We start from the raw sequence: 26,714 nt of genomic DNA on the forward strand, positions 1-26,714 counted from the left end.
GTGGAAACAACCCAAGTGTCTAGGAATAGATGAATGGATAAACAAAATGTGATATGTATATACAATGGGATATTATTCAGCCTTAAAAAGGAATGCAGTTCTGCCACAGGCTATCATGTGTATGAACCTTGAAAACCCTATGCTAAGTGAAACAAACCAGATACAACGGACACATATTACATGATTCCACATATATGAGGTATAGGCAAATTCAGAGTGGCAAAAGGAATAGAGGATTCCAGGGGACAAGAGGATTTATTGTCTAATGGGTAGAGTTTCTGTTTGGAATGATGAAATTGCTCTGGAAATAGAGGTGATAGTTACACAACATTGTAAATGGACTTAACTCCACTGAACTGTACATTTAGGAATGGCTAAAATGGTACATTTTATGTTACAGATATTTTGCCACAATAAAAAAATTTCTAAAGACAGTATGAAAAATTTTATGCTGAAAAATTTAAAAATTTCAATGAAATATATAAATTCCTAGATAAGTTAAACCCACCAAAACTGACTTTAAAATAAATAGAGGGGATCCCTGGGTGGCGCAGCGGTTTGGCGCCTGCCTTTGGCCCAGGGTGCGATCCTGGAGACCCGGGATCGAATCCTACGTCGGGCTCCCAGTGCATGGAGCCTGCTTCTCCCTCTGCCTGTGTCTCTGCCTCTCTCTCTCTGTGTGACTATCACAAATAAATAAAAAAATTTAAAAAATAAAAATAAAATAAATAAAATAAATAGAAAAGCTGAATAATTAAAATAAATCTGTATTTAAATTATTGCATTAAAAAACCCACCAGGCAAAAAAAAAAAAAAAAAAAAAAAAAAAAAAAAAAAACCACCAGGCTTATATTTATAGGTGAGTCCTATCAAACTTTCAAGGAATAGACGATTATAGTCTTACCCAAATGCTCATAGAGAGTAAAAAGAGGAAATGCTCCTCAATTTCATGAGGCTAGCATAACTTTGATATTAAAATCAAAGGAGGACACTATGAGAAAGAAAATCACAAATCCATGTGATTCATATAGATGAAAAATCCTAAACAAAATATTAGCAACCAACTCTAGAATGTATAACAAAGGTGAAAATCCAATTATATAACTACAATTGCACTTTATACTGAATATAGCAATTGTATGCAAATATATGTAATATATTCTCATATGTGAAGTAGTTATAATATTAACTCAAGGGAGACTATGACTGGTTAAAGACCAATATTGCAATCCCTTGAGCAGCCACTACAACTCATCCACAGATGTAGAGCCAATAGAGATAGAATGCAATACTAAAAACAAAACCAAATAAAAAACACTTGATTAGAACAAAAGAAAACAGGAAAATTCCAGCAGACTTTTTGCAGAAATCATCAAGCTGATGCTAAAATTCATATGAAAATGGAAAGGAATCAGAATAGCCAGAAATTGTATTATTTTGTAAAAGAACAACAAAGTTGGAGGACTTACGCTACCTGACTTCAAGACTTGCTTTAGAACTATAGTAATCAAGATGGTGTGATATCGGCATTAAAGATAGGCAAACAGGGATCCCTGGGTGGCGCAGCGGTTTGGCGCCTGCCTTTGGCCCAGGGCGCGATCCTGGAGACCCGGGATCGAGTCCCACGTCGGGCTCCCGGTGCATGGAGCCTGCTTCTCCCTCTGCCTGTGTCTCTGCGCCTCTCTCTCTCTCTCTGTGACTATCATAAATAAATAAAAAATTAAAAAAAAAAAAAAGATAGGCAAACAGATCAATGGAATAGAATAGAAATTCTAGGGGTAGTCTGGGTGGCTCAGCTGGTTGAGTGTCCAACTCTTGATTTCAGCTCAGGTCATGATCTCAGGGTCATGAGATCGAGGCCTGCGTTAAGCTCTGTGCTCAGCATGGAGTCCGCTTGTCCCTCTCCCTCTGCTCCTCCCCCCCACTTGCTCTCTCTCTCTCTCTCTCAAATAAATAAATAAATAAAGTCTTCTAAAAAAGAATAGAGATTCTAGAAAGAGACTCACATATGGTTATTAAAGTAATTCTAAGTGGGAATGAATAGTCATCTCAGCAAATGGTGCTGAATTTTTTATCTTTATAGAAAAAAGAATCTGACCCTTCCCTTACACCATATACAAAAATCAAGTCAGGTTAGATCGTAAACCTAAACAAAGAATCTAAAATAATAGGGATCCCTGGGTGGCGCAGCGGTTTGGCGCCTGCCTTTGGCCCAGGGCGCGATCCTGGAGACCCGGGATCGAATCCCACGTCGGGCTCCTGGTGCATGGAGCCTGCTTCTCCCTCTGCCTGTGTCTCTGCCTCTCTCTCTCTCTCTCTTTGTGTGACTATCATAAATAAATAAAAATTGAAAAAAAAAAGAATCTAACATAATAAAGCTTGGCAGCACCCAGCTGGCTTAGTCAGAGGAACTTTGACTCTTGATTTCAGGGTCATGAGTTTGAGCCCCATGTTGGGTGTGGAGATTACCAAAAATAATCTTTTAAAATTATAAGGCTTGTAGAATGAAACACAAGTGAATATCTTTATGACTTGGGGTAGAAAATATTTCTTGGGCCAAATAATATATTACTATAAAAGAAAAGATAATCAACAAATTTGATTTAATCAAAATTAGAATTAATTAATTTTAAAGTAATCTCTACACCTAACATGAGGCTCAGACTCACCATCCCAAGATCAAGAGTCATGTGGTCTTGCAACTGAGCTAGCCAGGCACCCCTCAAAATTAGAATTTATTTGCTTCATCAAAATGAGAAACTTCTGATCTTCAAAAGACACTGCTTGGAATTTGAAAAGCCAAGCCATAGAATGGAAAAAATTAGCAAAACAGATCTGACAAAGGACTTGTATCTAAAATATAAAAGAGCTGGAACGCCGTATAAAAGGACAAACAACCCATTGAAAGACTGGCAAAAAACTTGAACAGTGCCTTCACTACAGAAATATATGTGAGCATGAAAAGAGGCTCAGTATTACTACTGATTAGAAAAATGGAAATTAAAAAAAAGAAAAAAAAATGGAAATTAAAATTATAATTATGGACAACATCATACCCAGTAGAATGACTCAAATGAAAAAAACCAACAATACGAAATTTGGCAAGGATGTGGGGCAAGTACTACTCTCAAACAGTGCTGTGGGGGTGTGTACAATGGCACAAACACTTTGGAAGATTGTTAGTAATTTCCTTTAAAATCCAAATTCCAAAAAAAAATAATAATAATAATAAAATAAAATAAAATCCAAATTCCATTCCTATGTAGGTACCCAAGAGAAATGCAAGCATTATGTCCATAGAGAGACTTGTACAAGAAGGTTCACAGCAGCTATATTCATAATACTCTGAAAGTTGAATCAATCTAAATGTCCATGAATAGGAGGATGGATAAATAAACTGTCATATTCCCATAGTGAAGTACTATCAGAAATTAAAAAGAATAAAACACTTAATCCATGAAACAACATGGATGAATTCCTAAAACACTATGCTGAGCCAAAGAAGCCATAGAAAAAGAAAGAACCACATGTCTGATTTCATTTGCATGAAGCTGTAGGAAAAGAAAAACAAATCTACAGTGAAAAACAGCACAACAATGACTGACCCCAGCATTGGGGTCAGTCAAGGGTTGGGGAGATTGAATGAAAAGGGGCATATGGCAGCTCTCTGGGGTGATGGAACTTTCTTCCCATGGTGGTTATATGGGTATCTGTATCTGCCCAAATTCATCAACTTGTATACTTAAAATATGTACATTTTATTGTTTACAAATAAAACCTCAATAAGAAAAATAAAAAGTTGTCAGTAAGACAAAGATGAAAACCCCAAACTTTGGGAAGGTATTTACAATACACCCATCTGACAAAAGATCGTTCCTAGAAAAAGTAATGTACAAGCCAATAAGAAAAAGCCAAGTAGAATAATGGATAAAGATACCAATAGGCTTTTTACAGATGAGAAAAAAACAAATGTTTGTAAACATATGAAAAGATGCCCAACCTCTATTTATAATCAGCACAATGCAAATCAAGATCTTATAAGATACCATCTTACATCCACCATTGGCAAAAATTAAAAAGCTGGGCAACATCAAGTACTGGTGAGAACGCAGAGCAATAGAAATTCTCATATCAAGCTGATGAGAGTGTAATTTGGTATAATTTCTTTTGCTTTGAATTTCTCTTTCACTCCAGGGTATATAATTTAGAGGAAGTCTTGCATTTGAGACTGGGAGACATGTACAAGAATGTTTGTAACACAATTATTATAGTAGGAGAAAAAGATAGTTCCCAAGTATCTACATATACCACATAATTGGTGCTATAATCATAAAGTAGAATACATTCAGAAGTGAAAGTGAACTTCAGCTATATATGCCAACATAAAAAAACTAATATTGAGCAAAAGATGGAAAACGGATGAGTACAGACTGGAAAGTTCCATTTGTATAAAATGCAAAAAATAGTATGCTGTTTAGGGTTGCATACAGAGGTGGTAAAAATTGAAAAGTAAAGCAAGGGAGTGATTACTGTCACGATCAAGATTGTGGTTATTTCTTGGGTAAATGAGTCTGGGAAGAGCATACAGGAAACTTCTAAGATGCTGACAATCTTCTACTTTTTAATCTGCGTGGTGAGTTCTGGAGTACTCACTTTATTCGTCCTTAAGTTGTATATACACATATATTTTTTGCATATATTTTATAATTTAAAAAGTAGTAGAACATTATGCTAAGTGACAGAAGCCAGACACCAAGGACCACATATTGTGAATCCATGTATATGAAAAAATATCCACAATAGAAAACTCCATAGAAACAGAAGATAGATTAATAAATAGTTGCCTAAAGCTGAGGATGCAGGGGAGAAATAGTGACTTCAAGTGGATATAGTGGGGTTTTTTTTTGAGTGTTAAAAATGTTCTAGAATTGACCATGGTGACGGTTGCCCAATTCTGTGAATACACTAAAAGCTACTGAATTGCACACTTTACATGGATGAATTGTATGAATTGTATGAATTGTATGGCATGTGAATTATATTTCAAGATATTTCAAGACCTGAGCCAAAATCAAAAGTCAAATAAATGCTCAACCAACTGGGCCACCCAGGCACCCCTAGAATCTGCATTTATAGAAGTTCCCAGGTGATGCTGATGCCAGGCCCGGAACTATGTTTTGAGAAATGCTACTCTATAGAGCCTGGTATGGGTGTTTAATAAGTATATATTGGATTAAGGGATGAATGGATTGGTGGGAGGTTGGTTAAGTGTTTGGGTCAGTAGATGGGTAGGAGTCAAATGGAAGAAAGGGTGGATGAACAGATTAATGGATGGATAGAAGGTGGACAGAGGAGTAACAGAAGATGGTGGCATGGATGAATCAGGGGTGGTTCATAGTAGGGAAAAGATGGTGTTGGGGAAGTTGTAGTGTGGAACGGAGCACAGAGAAGAACTTGAGAGTAAATGCCTACTTTCAACTCTTGTCGTGGGCTCACCACCCACACGAGCTGTGCAATGTTTGGCCGGTGACTTTACCTCCCTGAAGCTCATTTTCCTCATGTGAGGCATGTGGGTTAACAATGCCTTGAATTTCCATGAGCTAATACCCTTAAAATGCCAAGCACAGAGCATGGCATGCGGCGGATGCTCTCTACTCTTGGGCTGGATCTATTACCATCATATATCACTGGGCTGCACTGTGTGGTTGAGACGAGAGGCTTGTAACTCAGGTCCATCTTGTTTCCATAGTGGCCAATGCTGACCTCGAATTGGATCAGGTCCTTAAAGTCGGGCATCATGGTGCAGGAAAGGAAGATGACGCACAGCCCATACTTCTTGCGGTTCTGATGCCTCTAAAACAATAAACCCCACGTCCCCAGTACATAAACCAAGGGATGAACAAGGATATAGAGACAGGTAGGGAGGCAAAGATGTAGTGCTCTGTTTCTTTCAAAAGCCATCTTTGCTTCTCTTTAGGGTGAGCTGGATCATCTTTGAACCCGTGCCCCCTCAAAGTCCTCCCTTGACTCCTACTCAAAGGCAGTTCTTCCCAGTACCTCTAGCACTTGGTCCCTTCCTCCCAGCCAGCTTCCTGAAAGGGAGGCTTTTCTCCTGGAGGCCCTCCTGGAGTGTCAGGCTGGGCTCTGACTTGGGCTACCTCATCCCTCTCCTTCTTGCCTCAACGCCCTCCCCTGATAAGATGAGAGTGGGCGGGGGTGTGGTGAAGGTGTCACACACACCATCCCTTTGCTCTGGGCCCTTCTCAGCCACCTCCTCCCACCATGCCTCCTATCTGCTGGAGGGCCGCCATCTACCATGTCAGTGGCTCTCATTTCTATGGCCAACCCCTCCCCTCCTTTTTTTTTTTTTTAAATTTTATTTACTTATTCATCATAGTCACAGACTGAGAGAGAGAGAGGCAGAGACAGAGACACAGGCAGAAGGAGAAGCAGGCTCCATGCAGGGAGCCTGACATGGGATTCGATCCCAGGTCTCCAGGATCACGCCCTGGGCCAAAGGCAGGCACCAAACCGCTGCGCCACCCAGGGATCCCCCCCTCCCCTCCTCTTGCACTGTCCCTGTCTGTTCACTAGCTCAGGTCTGCCCTGTCATAAAAAATAACCTTCCTCTTTCCCTCTGAGCCTTTGTTTAGTTCCCATCGGATTTATGTCTCTTCCCACTTTGCAGCCAAGTTTCTATGCACTTGCCTCTATGCAGTCTGCAACTTCTCCATCACATCTGGCAACTCTCCCCTTTGGGGGCTGCCTCAATGCTCCTCTTTGCAGACTCCTCCCGGTCTCTTCCACAAGCCCCTCCTCCTCTACCTGCCTTTGGTGTGGCACCCTTTCACCTGCCTCCTCCCAGACACTTCCTCCACAATCCCATGGTCAGATTCTGGTGTGCTAACAGCCTTGAGTACTGGTCTGCATGGATGTCTCACAAGCATATGTCAAAGGTGGGATTCATCATCCCCCCTCCTTTGGGGAGCATGGATGCCACTCCTGGCCACCTTGCCACCTGAGGCAGAAGATGGGCATCAGCTTAGGGGAGTTAGCCTCATTTCTCTTGTCTTTTTTTTTTTTTTAAGATTTATTTATTTATTTGAGCGTGCGCGCGCGAGGGGGAGAGAGGGGGGGAGAGAGAGAGAGAGAGAGAGAGAGAGAGAGCGAGCAGAGCAGAGGGAGGGGCAGAGAGGGAGAAGCAGATTCCCCTGCTGAGCAGGGAACCCAACGCAGGGCTCAATCCCAGGACCCTGGGATCATGACCTGAGCCGAAGGCAGACGCTTAACAGACTGAGTGATCCAGGTGCCCCCCATTTCTTATGTCTTGTTGGTCTGTGGCTCTGTATTGTTTCCAAAGGGTCTCTGGAACCTGCTCCCTCCTCTCTGGCTCTCCTTCCTTGTGACTGTATTCCCATTTAAAAAATAAGTGGAAAAAAAAAGAAAATAAAAAATATATAAAAAAATAAAAAATAAGTGGGTGGCTATTCTTAACACTGCTCCTCCTGCCCCTTCCTGCATCAGTGGTCTTCCCCAGCCTTCAGGAAGAAGAAAAACTCCTTAGAAGATCATTTCTCGGGGAGCCCGGGTGGCTCAGAGGTTTGGCGCCTGCCTTCAGCCCAGGGCATTATCCTGGAGACCCAGGATCGAGTCCCACATCCGGCTCCATGTATGGAGCCTGCTTCTCCCTCTGTGTCTCTGTCTCATGAATAAATAAATAAAATCTTAAAAAAAAAAAAAAGATCACTTCTCCTTAACTAGATCACATATTTCTTAAACCAAAACCTTATCTTAAACCAAAACCTTATCTGACCACCTGGGATCTGGCACAGCATGAAGTCCTCAGAGGGGCTTAGTAAAGACTCAGGTGGACTGACCAAACATCCTCAGGCACCCATCAACTCATTCGGGTTGAGGCTGAGGCCTCCGCCATGTGAGAAACAGGCCGCGCAGTAGATCTGGGGTGGGCAGGGGGACTCTTCCTTCCTGGGTTACCTGTTTCCAGTAGTTACCTCTACACTCGTCACTTGAGAGGAGAGATCCCTCTTAAACTCTTGATGGGACGAGACATGGGTGAACAACTCGAGGAAGACTCGGCCTCGATACGCTAAACCATCCTTAACGGAGCTGGAAATATTCTAGGGTAAGAGGGAGGAAATCGGTGAGAAAAGGAATGAGGGAAAAAGAGAAGATAAATCTCCCCTGACACCTCTGCAGCAGAGAGCGTTGTCTAGTAACTTGCTGCCCAGGGCTGACCACAATCCTGGGGCGCAATTCCAGACGCCCCACACATGGCTGTGCCCAGAAACCTCTGGGGCTTGACCCCTCTTCTCTACCCCGAGGCCTGCTCCTCTTCGCGCGTTCTACCCACCTGTCGACTCAAAGTACCTGATCCCCGCAAACTAACGCTTTCTGCTTGGAGCAGGCTGTGATGAGGCCCGTGTTTGCGCTCCCAGCCTGGCCAATCAGGGCACGCCCTGCCCCCCTGGCAACAGTGATTGGCCCAAGGGGAGCACACATGGCCTACGGCGGCCAATTAGAATCCCCGCCGGCTCTTCCCTCGCCTGGTGGTCGCCTCCGCAGGGAGGCCGGCCCGGGTAGGAAAGAAGCCCAGGCTGTGGAGCCCCAGAGCTGAGAGACGGAGTCAATGAGCCTCTTAATGGCACTGAGGTCCTTTTTTTGTTTTTTGTTTTAGATGTTATGTATTTATTCCTGAGAGACACACAGAGAGAGAGACATAGGCAGAGGGAGAAGCAGGCTCCCTGCGAGACTCGAACCCAGGACCCCCATCACAACCTGAACCCAGGGCAGATGCTCAGCCACTGAGCCACCCAGGTGCCCCGCATTGAGGTCTTGGTGCCTGCACTCATGCTCACTCAGAGTTCTTCCCAACCCTGTTCCAATCTTTTAAGCCAATTAGAGTTGGCCTCCTGGCATTTATCATCAGTCTATTTAACAGCCTGATACGTTCCACATGTACCTACGCTGTTTTTGTCCCGTAGGTCCTTGTCCTTTCCACCTGCTGGAAATCTTCCCTGTCATTTCATCTCAATGCCTCTTCCTCAGAGAATGCCCGGAGAATGCTCTCCATCTGTTTCTCTCTCCCGCCACAAGACACGTCCCATATACGCACAACCATCTACACACGGGTTACGTGTCCTCTACCAGCGTGGTGGACGGAGACCAGGGCCGGGCCCTCCCCCTGGTACCTCCCGGGCCCCAGCGCCTTCCATATGCTGGTTTTACCCTCACTGTTCCCTAGAGCTGCATGAGAAGCTTACAGTGCCTTCTTCCTGGATCCTGAAAGGAGCCTTTTTACCCCCATGTAGAATCAGGAAGCTGGGTCCAAAAGAAGGTAGGAAGCCGGAGTAAGGTCCTGCAAGAAGAGAGGGTGAGGCCGGCAGGGGCCAGGTGGGAGAGGGGCAGGAGGCAGGGCCTGGGGTGGGAGGTCGGGGGTGTGGGGTGGTGGTGAGAGGGGGATTGCTTGCCTTCTATCTCTGCTCCGGTGGATGAGATCTGGTTGAGGAACAGGCTGACAGTCCCAATCTCATCCCGGCAACTGTTTTTGGGGCTGGAGAGAAACATTCTGCAGCTCTGAATGGCCCAGCTCTGATTTTCTCCTCCCCTGAATGTTTTTCAGCCTCCACCCCTGGCTCACCAGTCCAAGATTCTGAACTTGATGTAGCTGGAGAGGCAGGGCAGCTGCAAGGGGAAAGCAGAGCTACTGTGGGTGCATGCTCGGAGGGTCTGGTCCTCACGGAGACTTAGTGCAGCTGGGAAGTGCTGGGTCTGGGTCCAAGGCCTGGCTCAGTCACCAGTAAGCCCAGTCACCATGGCCAAGATGGGAGCTATTGGCTTGTGGCTGTGGGCCTGCCCGCTTGCATGGGCCCCTGGGAAGGCCCTGGGAGAGGCCTAGGACTTTGTCCCCTGGTCGCTTTGTATTCTTATTCTTAAAATGGTCCCCTAATTGCATGAGCTTCAAGATGGAGACTTGGGTACATTCTGACAATGGGTTTGATGACTGCAGTCCTCCCATAACCCTTCACGGTCTGAACACATGTTCACCAACCATCTTGCACAGAGGTTGTGGCCTAAAATGTCTTCTACATGGTTAGCAGTTAAATTTTAAACAGCAGGATATCTGTCTCCCCCAAGAGTAAATAATAGTAGATGCTGTTGTGGGAAGGGTTTCCATCATCTCCTGGCCTGTGCTGAATGATCTTCATGATCACATGAGTGACTTCTCCCAAAACCCCACAAACCAGGTACTGTTATTCCCATTTCTAGACAGGAAAACTGAGGCATAGAGAAACTGAGTTCTTGAAGTTCTCATGTTATATGCAGGGGCTGGAGCAGGTTTAGATCTCCTAATGACTCTGCCACAACCCAGTGAGGGGTGTGTTGGTCCCTATTTATAGGTGGGGAGCGAGGCCCAGAGAGGCAGAGGGACTTGCTTCACACAGTAAGAGGTGCAGTCAGGATTGGAACCCAAGCTTTTGATTCTTATCTCCACTCTGCCACAGGGTCCCCTCAATTATGAAAACAAAAACCAATCCATGTATAAAACAAGCTGCTGGTGTTGAGGCCTGAGTGGCACCCAAATCCTCTCAGTTGGGGCCTCTTCCCCTCATAGCACTTCCTGAGTCATGGCTAGTCCTTCCCATTCTCCATTCCATTTGGCCATTCTCCCCTTGCCAGGGAGCTGGGGGCCAGAGCAGAATAGGGAAAGGGCTTTCTAGTTGAGCAAGTGATTAAGAAGAAATGAGACAAGATCCCCTAGAAGTGGAAAGATGGGCACTGTAAAGCATCCAGGTCTTCCAATATTATAAAACCTCCAAATTTGAATTCATGGCTAAACCATATTTTCATCCATCCTATTGAGAATTCTCTTCCCCTTTCCCAATTCCTGGTCTTAACTGCCCTCCTGTCTTGGAGCAGTAAACTGTAAACTGGCAAACACCCATGTTCAGCAGAGCTTCCTCTTCAGGCTGCCTTGCTGGGCCCTGATGGGCTGGTGATGCTACTGCCTCTGTGGTCATCCTGCCATTCAGAGTGAGGGTCACATCTGTCTGCTACATTTCCACAGGGCTAGTGACAATCAGGCCTGCATCCAAATGGTTCTAGCCTTAGGAGACTATGTTATGTGGGAAATGGGTGAGGGTCCAAGGAGTGTTTGGACATCTTTAAACGTTGGAAGGCCCCTTTCAAAGATGAAAGAGGGCCCAGCTTGTGCCCCTGTTTTCTGAGCCTAGAGGCAGCTGAACATGATGGAAGACTTCCAAGGCTCTGAGCCTCCACAAGAGTATCTGAGGATCTCGGCCATGAGCTGCATCACAGCCAGAGACAAGTGGAAGGGATCAAAGGTGGAGGATAAATTAGACTCCCTTTAAAATCTCTTCCTACTTTAAGAGTCTACAAAATCACCCAGGAAAGTGGAAATTATGAAGAATGGTTTAAGATGATGCCTCAGGCAGCGTGGGTGGCTCAGTGGTTTAAGCGCCTGCCTTCCGCCCAGGGCAGGATCTTGGAGTCCCAGGATCGAGTCCCACATCAGTCAGACTCCCTGCATGGAGCCTGCTCCTCCCTCTGCCTGTGTCTCTGCCTCTCTCTCTCTCTCTCTCTGAGTGTGTCTATCATGAATAAATAAATAAAATCTTCTAAAAAGAAAAAAAGATAATGCCTCACCAGGAGGCAGGCTTTGGGAAGCTTCTAGGAGAAGCAAGGAAGGACAGCCCAGGTGGCTCAGCGGTTTAGCGCCGCCTTCAGCCCAGGGCGTGACCCCGGGATCCCAGGATGGAGTCCCACGTAAGACTCCCTGCATGGAGCCTGCTTCTCCCTCTGCCTGTGTCTCTGCCTCTCTCTCTCTCTCTCTCTCTCTCTCTCTCTGTTTTTCATGATTAAATAAATAAAATCTTAAAAAAAAAAAAAAAAAAAGGAGCAAGGAAGTGGGTCCCAGGAGGGTAGAAGGGAGCTCATGAACCGATTTTAAGTCACATAGATGTAAGGTATAAGAAAAGTGAAATGCTCTCTGTGTAGCCAAATAGAAGCCACACAAAGTTCTATGCACTCATACTTAATGACAGTGCTCAAGCTATCTCTCAGAATTGTGTACTGTCATTCTACATGCAGTTCTCAGAAGTCTGGCATGGAGTCAAAAGGCAATCAAGGTTCTCCCAGGGCTTTAAGAGAACTGGCATCCACACTACTGATGGGTAACTGAGGACTGAAAAGCTATAAAAATCAGAATACAGAATCCCACAGAGAAGAGCACCTTGGAGCCATTTAATGCAGGAACAACTAGCCTATACTACATGTAGCCCATATACTATGTTCCCACAGTACCTCTAGGCCATTAACAAAGAGCTATAATTATCTTCAGGGCACTTTGCCTAGAAGATAAAATGCATAATACAATTTAGATTTTAAGTGATTTTTTGGGTTTTGTTTTGTAATGTAGGTGAAAGGGCATATTTAAGTTTTCTGGAAAGTTCAGTTGCACGGCCCACTCATTTGTTAGTACTAGACAAATAAAGTAAGTTTTCTATAATATGTCCTGGGCTTTCTCATGTTTCCCATCAGGCAGGTCCCACCCCCACCCCCACCCCCATTCTCACCCCATGCTTCTTGACCCTTACCTTCCATCTATACCCCTACCCACTCAAACTTGCCTTCCGTTTGTGGAGCAGGAGGAGGGGAGTGGTCAAGATGGAACAGCTTGGGGGGCCTGAGTGGTTCAGTCAGCATCTGACTCTTGATTGCAGCTTGGGTCATGATCTCAGGGTTGTAAGAATAAGCCCTGTGTTGGGCTCTGGGCTCCACACTGAGTGTGGAGCCTGCTTGGGATTTTCTTTCTCCCTCTGCCTGGTCCCCTCTGCTCTCTCTCTCTCTCTCAAAAAAAAAAAAAAAAAAAAAAAAGATGGAACAGCAATACCTGAATTTGGAAGGTCAGGATCTGGTTCCATATTGGGTTCTCGGTTTGGCTCAGCACATTTGTCTTGAGCTAGGAACATAGCAAAGCAGTGTCAGTGCCAGCCTGTCCTGCCCTCCCTCCACTGATCTCACCTTCCAGCTTTTTCAGCCCAGCCCACAGATGGACACTGTCCCTGGCATAGGGCTGATCATGGGAATGGTCTAACGACATTTTGATAACTCCTCAACTATAACTTCAGTCCTTTATATATCTGCCCAGATCGATTCCCTATTATTTATCTTTAAATCATCTTTAAATTGACTTTGTTTTTAAATAGTCATGGAGTTACTAACTTTATTATATGAGTGCATACACATAGATTTTGTTAAACACTATGATCCCAATAGAAAAGTGAGCGAAAACCATGGTGACTATGGTAGTACATAATGGCATACCCTTTTCCAAAGCATTACTTGACTTCATTTTTAAACCTGGCTCTATTCTAGGCAATCATGTCAGTGAAATCAAGATTGGTTGGACTGGTTAAACTTTTTAAATACATACTAAGAAAACCACAGAGATATTAAAATCTTTGAAAATTGTGTGCCACCTATCACCTGAGAACATCTCACGTAAATTTGGAGCGCTCAAACCACATTCAGTGTGGTGGTTTTAAAATATGTCCACAAATCCTTTGGTACACCCCTTCCTTTGAAAGGTAGACACTCATCTCCCTCCCTTTATGTATGTGCTGGATTTAATGATACTTCTAGTAGGTAGAACATGTTAGAAATGATGGTTTATGAATTCGAGACAAACCTACTTAACTTTAACTCAGCATTCCCCAAATTTGAACATAGGATCCTTTTGGGGTTTTTTGCACATAACATCCATTAGCACACTTTGGAAAAATGCTGCTCTCTATTCACAGAGGATCATGGAATGTCAGCCAGTCTCTTGCCCAAGAGCCTTCAATTTATAGATGAAGAAACCCAGGCCCGAAGAAGACAGGGACAGTTTCAGTGTTGTGTATGGGCATGTGTTTTATTCACTCATTTGTGCCCTTCGTGTACCTTAGGCTTTCAATGGGCATCTCCTCCATGAAGGGCACTGTTCACAGCTCTGGGAGACAGGGTGACTAAGCCATGGCCTCTGCTTTCACAGAGTTCCTGGCCCAGTGGGGTCACAGCCCACTGATGGAGGAACTGAGATCCAAATCCTGGGGTCCTGCCCACCAACTCCGTCTTTCCCCACACACTACCTAGGTGACAGTTTCCCCAAACATTAGACTCTTTCCACACTTACCTTTTCCCCAATTAGTTCCACTTCCAACATAGGACTTACTAAGTGATGTTTCTCTGTGAACAAGAAGTTACAAGATTTTTGAGATGGGTGCATTTTTTTTTTAAGGAGAGGAAATGGAGAGGTGACCGAACAACTTATAATCCTTGCCATCACGTGGTGTGGTGCCCCCTGTGCAGATCACGCTCATTGCCACTCTACCTCTATGTGCTGTGATGTGTCATGGCATATAATGGCAGCCAGGGTGGGCACTGGCATAGAGAACTGTGGGTCTGCATCTGGGTATCACAGACAGGTCGGGGGATATGACCCATCTTAAGGAGTATCTATGAGGTCTTCATGAGACAAGTATTGGTGGGTTTTGGTCTTGTCCTATCCCCCCACCCCAAATCTTAGGTTAGCATCCAAATGGAATAGGGAAGCCCCATGAGAATCCAGGATGCCACTGTGTAGGGAACCTCAGGGTCGACTCCCACCCTGCCACCCTGACTCTACTCAGATGAAGATCCTCTGCGCAGTAGATGAAGAACTGTAAGTAGGCCATGTTGATCGGGACCACCATTGACTTGAAGATCTTAGTAGTGGTGTCATCAGCCGCATAGGGTGGCTTTTGATCTACCTGCAGAGACCAGAGACCTGACAGGGTAGAGTCATACGATGGTCATGACCATGGCCACCAGCTTTGGCTTCCCTGACCTTCCACTCCATATGGGGGAGGGATAGACAATGCTCAAGTGACACAGCAGGCAAATAAAAGCATGTGAAGATCAGTGGCCACTCTGGGGGCCTTGGGGTGCCCTATGGAAGCAGCCACAGTAGAGAATGCTGCTGGGGCGTGGGGGGCAGCCTCACCAGAGCCTGGTCTCCCACACCGAGGACACAGATGGTGACTTTCAGGTAGCCTCTCACACCATTGTTGGGTTCATTCGGCTGGCAGAGGCCTAACCATTTCCTCATGAGTGTGTGACCTGAAGGGGCAGAGGGCCCATGGGAGACCAGCCTCTAGTCTCCATTCTTCTTCCCTGAAACCAGTCTTTGTTTCTGTGGGAGAGGGGTGTGGAAATATGTCTCATATATTCTGGTTCCCATACAGGAGCAGAGGAAAATGGGAGTTACTCCTATCAGTAAGTAAAGCTAGTGCACTCACCGGGCTGCCAGCCACTGCCTTTAGGAAATAGAGACTCCCTCTTCCCCATCCTTGGGAACTTACAGTTGTTGTTACTACCCTGGTATGAGAGATGCAAGCATTTTCCCCAACACTAAGTTCCAGCTTTAACCTGGTATGTATGTTATGGCCAGGTTGTACATTATGGTTACAGTGAAGACCTCTACTCAAATGTCAGTCTCCTAATACAGGCCTCAAAAAATAGAAATTCAACCCGAGGCTGCCATAAAAGGTTAGCATTTGACACAACGGGATGCCTTGAGTTTTGAAGAGAAAGATGTTATCATTATAAATATTATTAAATACAGAAAATAGTTCATGCCTCTAATAGTCTTCCCTCATGCTGAACATACAGGGATTTTGAAATGTTTGGACAACTGGCCTGCTTTTTCTCCGAAGGCACATGTATTTGCAACAACTGATACCCACCTGGAGAATGGTAGATAAACCCAATATCTGTCTGAAAACATAAGAGTAGAGCAAGGATTAGTTAGAGTCTCTGGCCAACATTTGCAATACCAACAAACAATAGTACTGTACTGAAGTATTAGCCACCAGTGCTTGGATTGAAAGGATTCTCAATCACCACACAGCACTACCTGGCTAACACAAGGTTGACTCTTTCCTGTTCCTGGATTGGGAGTGTCTCTCCTATCCTAGGGAAGAGGTTGATCAAGTGAGGAGCTGGCAAAGAGACTATGAGCTTTCCTTTCCCCCTGGGAGAAGGTTTCTGACTGAGGCCTGAGGGATGTGGTATAGGACTGAAGGTGGCATGGGACAAGGCACTGCGGAATATTCAGGTCTTCCTTGTAGCCCACATCTGAAGGTTCCATAGAGCAGCCCCCAAATTCTGCGTGTTAGGGCTGCTTTAAAACTCAGTCATCCCAGGGCACCTAGGTAGTTCAATGGCTGAGCATCTGCCTTTGGCTCAGGTCATGATCTCGGGGTCCTGGGATCGAGTCCTGCATCAGGCTCCCTCTGGGGAGCCTGCTTCTCCCTCTGCCTATGTCTCTGCCTCTCTGTGTCTCTCATGAATAAATAAATAAAATCTTAAGGAAAAAAAACTTCAGTCATCCCTTTGGGTTAGGTAGGCAAAGATTTCTTAGCTACAGCCATGGAAGCATAATGTATAAAAGAAAAGTTTGATGAAGTGGACTCCCTTGAAATGTAAAATTTCTGCTCTTTGAAGGACATTCAAGAAAACTGAAAGATCATATACTGGGAAAAAATATTTCCAAGTTGTATATCTGATACAAGGATTTGTATCCCGAATATATAAGAAAATCTGAAAACTCTGTAGTAAAAAAATGACCCATTGAAAAGGAGCAAAAGATTTGAAGATTCATCTATTTTACTTTTAGAGACACAGAGAGAGTGAGAGAGAGAGAGAAAGGGGAAGGGCAGAGGGAAAGAATCTTTCAAGCAGACTCCCCACTGGGCAAGGAGCTTGATGCAGGGCTCAATCCCACGACCCATGAGATCATGTCCTGAGACCAAAGAGTCAGATGCTTAACTGACTGAGCTACTCAGGTGCCTCAGATGAACAAAAGATTTGAACAGACACTTCAACAAGGAAAATATATAGATGACAAATAAACACACGAAAAGATGCTCAATATCATTAGTCGTCAGGAATGGGTAAATTAAAATCACAGCGAGATAGCTCTATAGATAATTAGAGGGGCTAAAGTAAAAACGATGGACTACATGAAGTGTTGATGAGAATGGGGGGGCAACTGGCACTCTGCTGGTGAGAATATAACATGGTAAAAAGCCTGTTTGGAATTGTTGGGGGGAAAAACAGGAATTTTCTCTAAAAGTTAAATATATACCTACCATATGAGCTACTCAATCTACTTCTACATATTTACCCAAGAGAAATTAGATTAAGAGTCATACATCACCATTACAGCAGGTTTACTGTAACAGCCCAAAACTGAAAATGATCTAATGTCCATCAAAAGATGAGTGATACAAAGACGTATCACAAATCGTGATACATCTATGAATGGAATACTACTCAGCAATGAAAAGGAATGAATTACTGACACATGCAACAGACAAGGATGAATCTCAAAATAATTATGTGGAGTAAAAGAAGCCAAACAAAAAAGGGAATGTGCTGTATTATTCCATTGACATAAAATTTTAGAAAATGCAAACCAAGCTATAGTTATAGAAAGCAGACTGGTGGTTGCCTGGGGCTGGGAAGGAGTGGGGTGGGGGTGAGAGGGAAGATTAACAAAGGGGTACAAGGAAATCTTTTGAGGTGATAGATATGTTTGTTATCTTGATTGTGATGATGGCTTCACAGGAATACACATATTTTTAAAGGACTGTATGTCAATAAAGCTGGAAAAGAACCAAACCAAACCAAACCCAGGCCCCCATAATGAAGCAACAGATCCAGGCAGTGATCATCAATGGCTATTGACAACATAGAAAGAGAGACCAACAGATGTTCTGTGCCCCCTGCCAAAGTCATTTTGCCAAATAATGGACCCAAAATCTAGCAAGCCTCTAGATCACAAACAGCTGGGCAGAAGGACATGTGGAATGATCCTCTGGAGATGCAGTCAGCAAAATCCAGATTGGAGAAAAACTCTACAGGACAAACTATCTGGTTTCTTTAACAAATTACCTGGGGGGTGGGGGTAGGGGATAGGGCAGGACCAGCAGAATCCGAGAGACCTAAAAATATGTTTTAACCAGCTATAATGTATGCTCCTGGTTTGCATCCTATTTTGAACAAACCATGAAAGGAATTCATAAGATGATTAGGGGAATTTGAACACTGGCTAATATTTAATACATCAATTATAAAGGTTTTAGAATGTGAGTGATAATTACACTTGGTTATGCTTAATAAAATATTTCTGTTTTAGAAATACATACTGAAATATTTAAAAATAAAATGATATGGTGGCCGAGGTTGGGTTCAAAATAACCCAGTGGGTATGGGAAGTGGGCCAGGTGTAGAGAAAACACCACTGGCAATTAGTGAAGTTGAGTGATCAGTATGTGGGAACTCAGGATACTATTCTGCTTTTGTGTATGTTTGAAATTTTCCAAAGAAATATATTTTTTTAAAGGGTCACTTTTTCTCTCATGTCTATAACTCACTTGTTTTAAGATTTTATTTATTTGAGAAAGAGAGAGAGAGAATGGGGGGAGAGGCAGAAGGAGAAGGAGAGAATCTCAAGCAGACTCCCTGCTGAGCATGGAGCCCAATGCAGGGCTCAATCTTATGACCCTGAGACCATGATCTGAACCAAAAATTAAGAGTCAGACGCTCAACCGACTGAGCCACCCAGGCACCCCTCATGCTTATAACTTATTTAACGGTTCATACCATTGGTCATTGTCTGGCTATTGTAGTCTTTTTTGAAAGCACAATATTTTTTACCTCCTGCCACCTAACCTCTCTGGAATCTCTCAATCTCTAAGCCTATGATGATTTTTAAAAGAATATTTTATTTATTTGAGAGAGAGAGAGAGAGCACAAGCACAAGAGCAAGAGAGAAAGAACATGAACATAGAGGAAGAGGGAGAAGCAGACTCCCTGATGAGCAGAGAGCCCCATGTGGGGCTCAATCCCAGGACCCTGAGATTATGACCTTAGCCAAAGGTAGATGCTTAACTGACTGAGCTACCCAGGTGCCCAGCCTATTTGCTTCTTTAAGGGACAGGTCATGACTCTTCATGTGCTTATTAAAGTCATGAGAAAGAAACCTTACTCTGATTTGTCTTAAATGTGCCTTTCCCAAGATGGAAGCCTTTTCTAGAGGCTGCCAAATTTAGCAAATTAAAATATAGATGCCAATTTAAGTTAGAACTGCTGATAAATGATGACTTCATTTTTAGTATACATACGTCCCCTGAAATATTTTGTGAGGATCCATGCAATATTTCAGGCATTTTTATTTTTATTTTTTAAATTTTTATATTTTTAAAGATTTTATTTATTTATTCATGATAGACACACACACACACACACACACACACACACACACAGGCAGGCTCCATGCAGGGAGCCTGATGTGGGACTTTATCCCGGGACTCCAGGATCACGCCCTGGGGCGAAGGCATGCGCCAAATCGCTGAGCCACCCAGGGATCCCACATTTTTATATTTAAAGAGTATCTGTTGTTTAAGCTTTAAATGTAATGAGGCATCCTGTATTTAATCTGGCAACCCTACCTTCTCCCAATCTTCCTGGATTTGGAGGATCTTTTTTAGCCCTTCATGACTATGTCACCTTTCCTCATCTCTCAGCCTGTGTCTTTCCAAAGCAAACCTTTTTACTCTGTTCTCATAGGTGGCAATTTTCTCTGTGTTTCTCTGCCTTTTTGGATCTTCTGCTTCCATTCCCTCGAGGCAGAGATTTGGAGTGTGTCCATAATTATTATAAGTGTGGGGAATTGGGGATCCCTGGGTGGCTCAGTGGTTTGGTGCCCGCCTTTGGCCCGGGGCGTGATCCTGGAGACCTGGGATCGAGTCCCATGTCGGGCTCCCTGCATGGAGCCTGCTTCTCCCTCTGCTTGTGTTTCTTCCTCTCTCTCTGTGTCTCTCATGAATGATTAAATAAAATCTTTAAAAAAAAAAATAAGTGTGGGGAATTTAGCATGGCACCCAGCTTTTTCATAAATGGTACACACTTTCATCCTTACAATAACTCTGTGATTTGAGTCTATCATTATTCCCATTGTATAGATGAGGAAGTAGAGGTTCTGAAAAACTTAAGTCAACCCAGTTGGTAGGTGGATCCAAATCTGGATATTTCCGCATGAAAATTCAAATTTTTGCCCATCGACTTAGGCATGGAGCCCATGGTAGATCTCTATAACTGTGTCATCAAACCTCCTCCTTCATCCAGGGCTCACTTGGAATCTCCCGATCTCTGCATTGAATCTCATCAGTGTGGAATTCATCACCTGCAGGGGGGTTCCAGAAATATCTCAGTTACTCATATTCCCCATTTCCCCCACTCCCATGGGAAGAATTGTAAGGGCATATTTGGGATTCTCTAGGATTTACTCGATGCTTCCTAGTGGCCCACACTTTCACATAGTTTTTCTCATTTAATTCTCAGAGGTACCCTGTGAGGGTCAGAATTTTAGTTCCATTTTACTGATGAGGAGATTGATCAGAGGGTCCAATTCATCTGATGAACCCAAAGGTCACCCCAAAGTAGTGTTGCACTCAACTTTTTCCACTGCACACTGTCCTGATCATTTCCCATGTCCCTGTGTTCCTGAGAACATGTACACTCTTCAAGGGAGAGGCCTTCTTATTCTCCTTAGGCCTGTGTTGGGCACATAGGAGGCACGTGATAAACATACATTCACCACTGTTACCGGGCTCCCTCTGGTTGGGGAATGGAATGTCCCATGTTGAGGGGACCTTTGAGGGGTCCTTTGGTCCATGAGGATCCTGTCTGTTTTCTTCACCTTGGGGCCCACCTTAGGGCCTAACAGTTGGCATTCCATAAGATTTGTTTGTTTTTTTTTTTTTAAAGATTTTATTTATTTATTCATGATAGACACAGAGAGAGAGAGGCAGAGACACAGGCAGAGAGAGAAGCAGGCTCCATGCACCGGGAGCCTGACGTGGGATTCGATCCCAGGTCTCCAGGATCGCGCCCTGGGTCAAAGGCAGGCGCTAAACCGCTGCGCCACCCAGGGATCCCTCCATAAGATTTGTTGAATGAACGAATAGGGAGTCGGGGCTGCCAGGAAGTGACAAAGGCCATGGATGATGTGCCTTGGGGTCAGAAGGGTGGCTCTAAGGGTGGGGCAGGGGAGCTGAAGTCCTTCCCAGAATTGAGGTGGGACCAGAAAGTGGGCCCATCTTGTTTAGCTCCTCACCTGGATTAAGATGGTCTCATCAAAGAACTTAGCAGGCACCTCATGAAAATTCTGGAAGAAGATCTGAAGCAGAGACAATGGGAGTAGGGGTTGGATGATATTCCTTCCACCACTTTACCTAGGGCTCAGTAAGCCTGAAGGCTCAGAATAGCATGCTTCTTCCCCAGCTCTTGCCCATTTCACGCTCATGCTCTTCCTCCAGAAGCAGAGGCCTGCCCAGCTCCTGGAGGGTATTCTGCTGGGGTAGAGGGCAGGGGCAGGGGATCCCAGGAACATCTGTCATGAGTGACCCAAGGCCCAGCTCGCTGTGCTGGGATGGAGACCCGAGCCTCTGCCTCCTTGTAGACAGTCCTGTCAGCCCACTGCACCCCTAGCCCCTGCTGCAGCCAGAACCCTCTTTCCCAAATGCAAACTCGGCCCCATTGTTCTCCGCTTTAGTCCCTCCGTGGCTGCCAGGTGCCATCTGTGATAGGGTCCTAGAGCATTTTGCAGGCTTCCCTCCAGCCACAGCCATACCTACAGTTCTGCCTCTTGTTTCTATGCTTCTGAAGACGCTATTGCTTTTTCCTGAATTTTCTTTCTTCATGATGTACCTCTTTCCCTGGTAGACTCTTCCTTCAAGGTTTTGGGAGCCCTTCCTGAGTGCACCCATTCCTCCCTGCTCTCACTGTTTTGTTTTGTTTTTTTTTTTTAATCTCTTATTTATTGGTCTATTTACCAATTAATTCAGCCAGTATTTATGGACTTTCCAACTGTGGTCAGACACAATGGTCTAGCTTAGGGCTTTAGCAATGACAGGATGTAATGGTCTGGGTCTGCATTTCAAGGATGCGTCAACAGCACCCCCAGATCCCTGTTCACCCCAGTATCACAACATTGTCATTGGGTGTGCATTCACAGGCCGATCCCCCCACCACCCCCACAGGCTACTGGCTCCTCCAATGGGAGGTTTCCAATTATTTCATCTGTTTTCCCAGTGCCAGGCAGTGCTTGGCCCTCTTGTAGGTGTTCAGCCAACATGTGTGGAGGAAGCAGCCTGCCTACTGCCTGCAGGAAATGCCCAGCTCCCGGCTGGCCCACTTGGCCCAAGTGCCCCATTCAGTTTGGAAGAGAATGCACAGCCCACCTCATTGAAGAAAGGGTTGTTTCCCATCTTGATCCGCGTGTTGTGCTGGTAGCCTCCAATAACCACCTTCACCACCGGCTTGATGTTGTTACCCATTAGCTGCCGGCCTTCGAACACCTTCACTCGGACCTGGGTGGGGGGGAAGACACAGGGGAACCTGAGGCTGGAACCCGGGCCCCCTTCTCCAATAGGCACTCTTCTCTAAAAGAACAAAGTGTTTGATAAGAGGCATCTACTGCGGATGGAAGGAGAACCCACGGGGAGCTGGACTCCACCTGCCTGAAGATAAAGTCCTAGGAAGGCCGTGGCTCCTTCTGCTTTCTCTTCTGGAAACTGTCCCCTCCACTGCTTTGTCTTTTTCATCTTGTGTACACTGACTGTTTCTCAATTGCTATGGGCTTATTACAGAATATAGGAATGAAGTCTAATCTTTCCCATTTTTTTTTAACTTTTGCCTATTATCCTTTTAGGGAATGGAGAATTTTAAAGTTCCATGCAATTGAATCTATGATCTGTGATTTGCTCTCTGATTCATGGTTTCTTCTTCCCCTTTATATACTTTACTGGGACTCAGTCAAAGGGCTACAACATCTGAGCCTAGAACTAGAAGGCAAGAAGAGCAATGCAGAGCCCAGGAAAGACCCCATGGCTGGCTGAGGCTCAGGGGGAGAAAGAACTGGATTTGGCAGTGGCTAGCAGGGCACAGGCATGGGAGTTTGTCATCTGCTTGTAGGTAGTAAACAATATATGGCTTTCCCAGTCCAGGCTGTGGATCGGCCTTTCTTTGTGAGGCCTCCTGTGTTTCCAACAAGTCCAGAGACCCTTCAGGGGTCAATACACATGCAGCTACTGGATCCTCAGAGACCACAGTGGGCCAAAACAGGCAAACAGGTCGCATGTCAGAATTTTGCCCTAACTTCTAGTATATAGGAAGGACAGTGATTTGGACACAGTGACCTTTTATCTTGAGCATACTAGCCTGGTGCCCAGAGGGAAAGGAAAAGAAAGTCTTCCAAAGGAAGAACAGCATGTGCAAAGACCTCATGGCTAGAGAGAGTGGCTTGAGAATGGGGACTGCAAGGTGTCCAGGATGCTAGAGCAGGATGAAGAAGGATGAGGGCAGGAGACAGAGCAGCGTGCTGGGATAGGCTTCTGTTATCAAGGACCTGGGAAGCCATTGTTAGGAGTTTGGGTTTTGTCCTGAGCACATTAGTGGATTCTCATTTTTCACTTTATTTTATATTTTAATATTATAGTTGACACATGATACATTAATTTCAGGCCTGTAACATAGTGATGTGACAACTATATGTCATGTTATGCTCACCACAAGTGTATCTAACTTCTGTCATGGGTATCCTTGTTTTTAAGGACTTTTTTTTTTTTTAAAGATTCCATTTATTCATTTATGACAGACCCAGAGAGAAAGAGAGGCAGAGACACAGGCAGAGGGAGAAGCAGGCTCCATGCGGGGAGCCCAACGTGGGACTCGATCCCTCGTGTTCAGGATCACACCCCAAGCTGAAGGTGGTGCTAAACTGCTGAGCCACCGGGGCTGCCCCTAGGACATTTTTTTTTTTTAAGATTTTATTTATTTACTCATGACAGAAAGAGAGAGAGAGAGAGGCAGAGACACAGGCAGAGGGAGAAGCAGGCTCCATGCAGGGAGCCTGATGTGGGACTCGATCCTGGGTCTCCAGGATCACACCCCAGGCTGAAGGCAGTGCTAAACCACTGGGCCACTGGGGCTGCCCTATTAAGGACATTTTAAAGCAGGTGCATGGCATGGTTAAGAAGGACATCTTTGAAAGACCACTTTGACTGAAGGATGGACAGGAGAGAGCTGGAGGCTGGGACTTTAGGAGGAGGCTATGAGGTGGTCCAGGGAAGCCATAGTGGTGGTTCAGCCCGGGGAAATGAAATGGTGATGGAGTGGTGGGGGCATTGGGTGAAATTAAGAGCTGGGACTTAGTCATCGACTGGATGCAGGGGGTAGGGTGAGGAAGAAGGCAGTCAAGAATGATACCCAATCTCCTAGACAAGTGGCAGGCTGGGGAGCAGGCAAAACCATAGCAGAAATTATTAGGTTACAAGCTACAGATCAGAGGGAGTTGGTAAGCCATGAGATGACGGTTCCAGAAGTCATGGTGGGAGCTCTCCTCAGCCTCTTCCATATAGCTCATTTTGCCCTGCATGTGGCTAGCCTTGTGTTGCCAACAATCCTGAGGAGTACTCCAGGCCTTTTGTTCTGCCTTCGCAGCACTTGCCAGGGCCTGTTGGTGTACAACAGCCAACAGCGCCTCCTATTGCTTCAGTGGAGTTGTCTCTGGCTTAGGATTCCCGCAGAAGTGGCTCAGAATGGTCCCAGAGGATCAGGGAGTGCAGTGAGGCTCGGAGGACATGTAGCTCTGGTCCTCTGCCATGACCTTGTGGAGAGATGGGGATGGCCTGGGATCACAATGAGAATGTCAGGTGAATCAGCCCAGAAGGTCCTCACCTGAAAGTGCTGAGGCTTCGTGGACAGAGCCACAGGCATGGTATAGCTGGGGACCATCAGTTCCTGCCTGGCCGTCTCTCGGGTACTTAGGCCTAGGAGGTCGCCATCGCCTGGGGAAACAGTCTGGGTGAGGTCTCAGAGGCTGGGGCTCAGAAGGTTTTGAAGCACTATGCCCATTTCATTGTTCTATCCCTAGTGACTAGCTTCTGACTAAAACCATGGCCAAGAGACCTCAAAAGGGGTACATGTCCCCCCCAGAACATTCCCATGGGCCCCCTCCTACCCTCAGTAACCCTAGGCCCCACAATCTACATGTAGGGGCTCTTCGAAAGGTCATCCTTGTTTCCTTTTGCAGCCCACTGGAGGCTGGGCCTCATATCTAGAGATGACAAGTAGAAATACTGTGGGGGGAAGATGCCTCAGCCAGGCATCTGAAGATCTGGCCTCTAGACCCTAACCTGATCACAGTCCTTCTGTAGGCCTCAAGGGATGGGTCCCAAAGGTCCCAAAGAGCCCACCCAGCTATGCTTGGAGAAGAACAGGGGTAAGCCTCAAGTACCTACCTATCTTCTCAATATCCTGGTTTCTCATAAGGGCCACCTGTAGGGTTACAGTGCACTGCAAGGCAAAGATGGTGAGTGGTGGTGGTGGGGTAGTTTGTAGCCAGATCCTGCAATCCTTGGCCAAGTCATAATACTGTCCCCATGTGGGGCCTGTGATGTCTTGGGGAGAGGGAGTTATAAACTGGTGGCAATGGGTTATAGTGGAGGGGATTTGGAGAATAGAGGAGGCACATGGTAGTGGTGGTAACAAGGGAGTACAATGGGGTAGGGAGGAGAGGAAGAGGTGCCTTGGGACCAGCCCAGAACTGCTGATGCCAACATCTCTTCTCCTAGCCTAACATCTCCTGACCTCAGGTGGGGGACTCTTGCAAATACCTCTTAATTGACTTCCTGCCTCCAAGCGCTCTGACTACCCATCCTATTTCTATATCATCGCCAGAATTGCCCCCTAAACTTTATATAAGTGCCCTAACCAATCAGAGTAAAGTCAAAACTCATCAGCAGAGACCATAAGGCCCTTCACTTTTGGCCCCTGGTCTCAGCTAGTCTCAGCTCTCTTACTACCTTCTTCACATCCTCCCAATCCCCGTATGCCAGCGGCATAGCAGCCCACCTTCCCTGAACTTGCTGTCTGCCTCTCTCCCTCCAGCCTTCAGGCATGCACCTTACACCCTTGCTTGGCATTCTCTTCCTTTCCTATCCATTGGGCAAACTCATGCCCACCGAGAAACTGAGTAAAAAAATGCACAATGACCAGACCTTGTATAAAAATGGTACTCTGACCCACAATGTGTAGCGATCAATTCAGGAAGCCAGCCCAATAAATCTGCAGTAACCAACCCAGGAAGCCAGCCTGCTATCTCTAAGTCAGCCTCATAGGAAGTCAAAGTACTGCTCTAGCAACCAGTCCAGGAAACCAAACAATAGCCCCTGGAAGAGTTGGCCTCAAATTGCCAGGATTTGATTCATAACCAACAGTTTCCCCAATTTTTGACCCTTCTTCTCACTTAGAACCAGCAAGAGAAAGCCAAATATACACCACTAACCAATCACAGAGGATGCCCGGTCCTCTTATAGCTCCCCCCACCCCCACCACCAATAGCCTCCAATCAGGGCACATTGGGAAGCTCTCCTGCTTCCACTGTGCAGCTTCACCCTTCCTCTGTCTGTCTTTGAGTCTCTGCCAAAGTGCAAGTGATGGTTGGCCGATGCCCTTGCTATAGCCAGCTCTACATAAATAACCTGTGCTTATTCTCCTTTGGTTGGTCTTTGCCTGTTTCTATC

The 26,714-nt window shown here is 45.3% G+C and overlaps 1 protein-coding gene across 20 annotated transcripts in view; it reads right to left on the bottom strand.

Annotated features, from left to right (window-relative positions):
- FER1L5 (fer-1 like family member 5) overlaps window positions 1-26,714 on the bottom strand; it is a 58,448-nt gene that overhangs the window by 26,570 nt on the left and 5,164 nt on the right. For 19 of the 20 annotated variants that reach the window (XR_012003301.1, XR_012003302.1, XR_012003304.1 and 16 more), the window contains exons 5-19: window positions 25,431-25,485; window positions 24,868-24,977; window positions 22,371-22,499; window positions 21,245-21,307; window positions 20,261-20,311; window positions 15,807-15,837; window positions 15,065-15,180; window positions 14,708-14,831; window positions 14,216-14,268; window positions 12,932-13,000; window positions 9,659-9,702; window positions 9,489-9,571; window positions 9,282-9,376; window positions 8,013-8,138; window positions 5,676-5,853 (exon numbers count right to left, since the gene is read on the bottom strand). Coding sequence is in view for 17 of the 20 variants with exons in the window: in XM_072768135.1 (XP_072624236.1) it covers window positions 5,676-5,853; window positions 8,013-8,138; window positions 9,282-9,376; window positions 9,489-9,571; window positions 9,659-9,702; window positions 12,932-13,000; window positions 14,216-14,268; window positions 14,708-14,831; window positions 15,065-15,180; window positions 15,807-15,837; window positions 20,261-20,311; window positions 21,245-21,307; window positions 22,371-22,499; window positions 24,868-24,977; window positions 25,431-25,485 (1,327 nt within the window). In the remaining 3 variants the exon portion in view is untranslated. The remainder of the gene's footprint in view (window positions 1-5,675; window positions 5,854-8,012; window positions 8,139-9,281; window positions 9,377-9,488; window positions 9,572-9,658; window positions 9,703-12,931; window positions 13,001-14,215; window positions 14,269-14,707; window positions 14,832-15,064; window positions 15,181-15,806; window positions 15,838-20,260; window positions 20,312-21,244; window positions 21,308-22,370; window positions 22,500-24,867; window positions 24,978-25,430; window positions 25,486-26,714) is intronic. The other variant, XM_072768136.1, reaches the window with a different exon arrangement.

The sequence above is a fragment of the Canis lupus genome, chromosome 11 (assembly GCF_048164855.1).
Source record: "Canis lupus baileyi chromosome 11, mCanLup2.hap1, whole genome shotgun sequence".
Taxonomy (NCBI): Eukaryota; Metazoa; Chordata; class Mammalia; order Carnivora; family Canidae; genus Canis; species Canis lupus.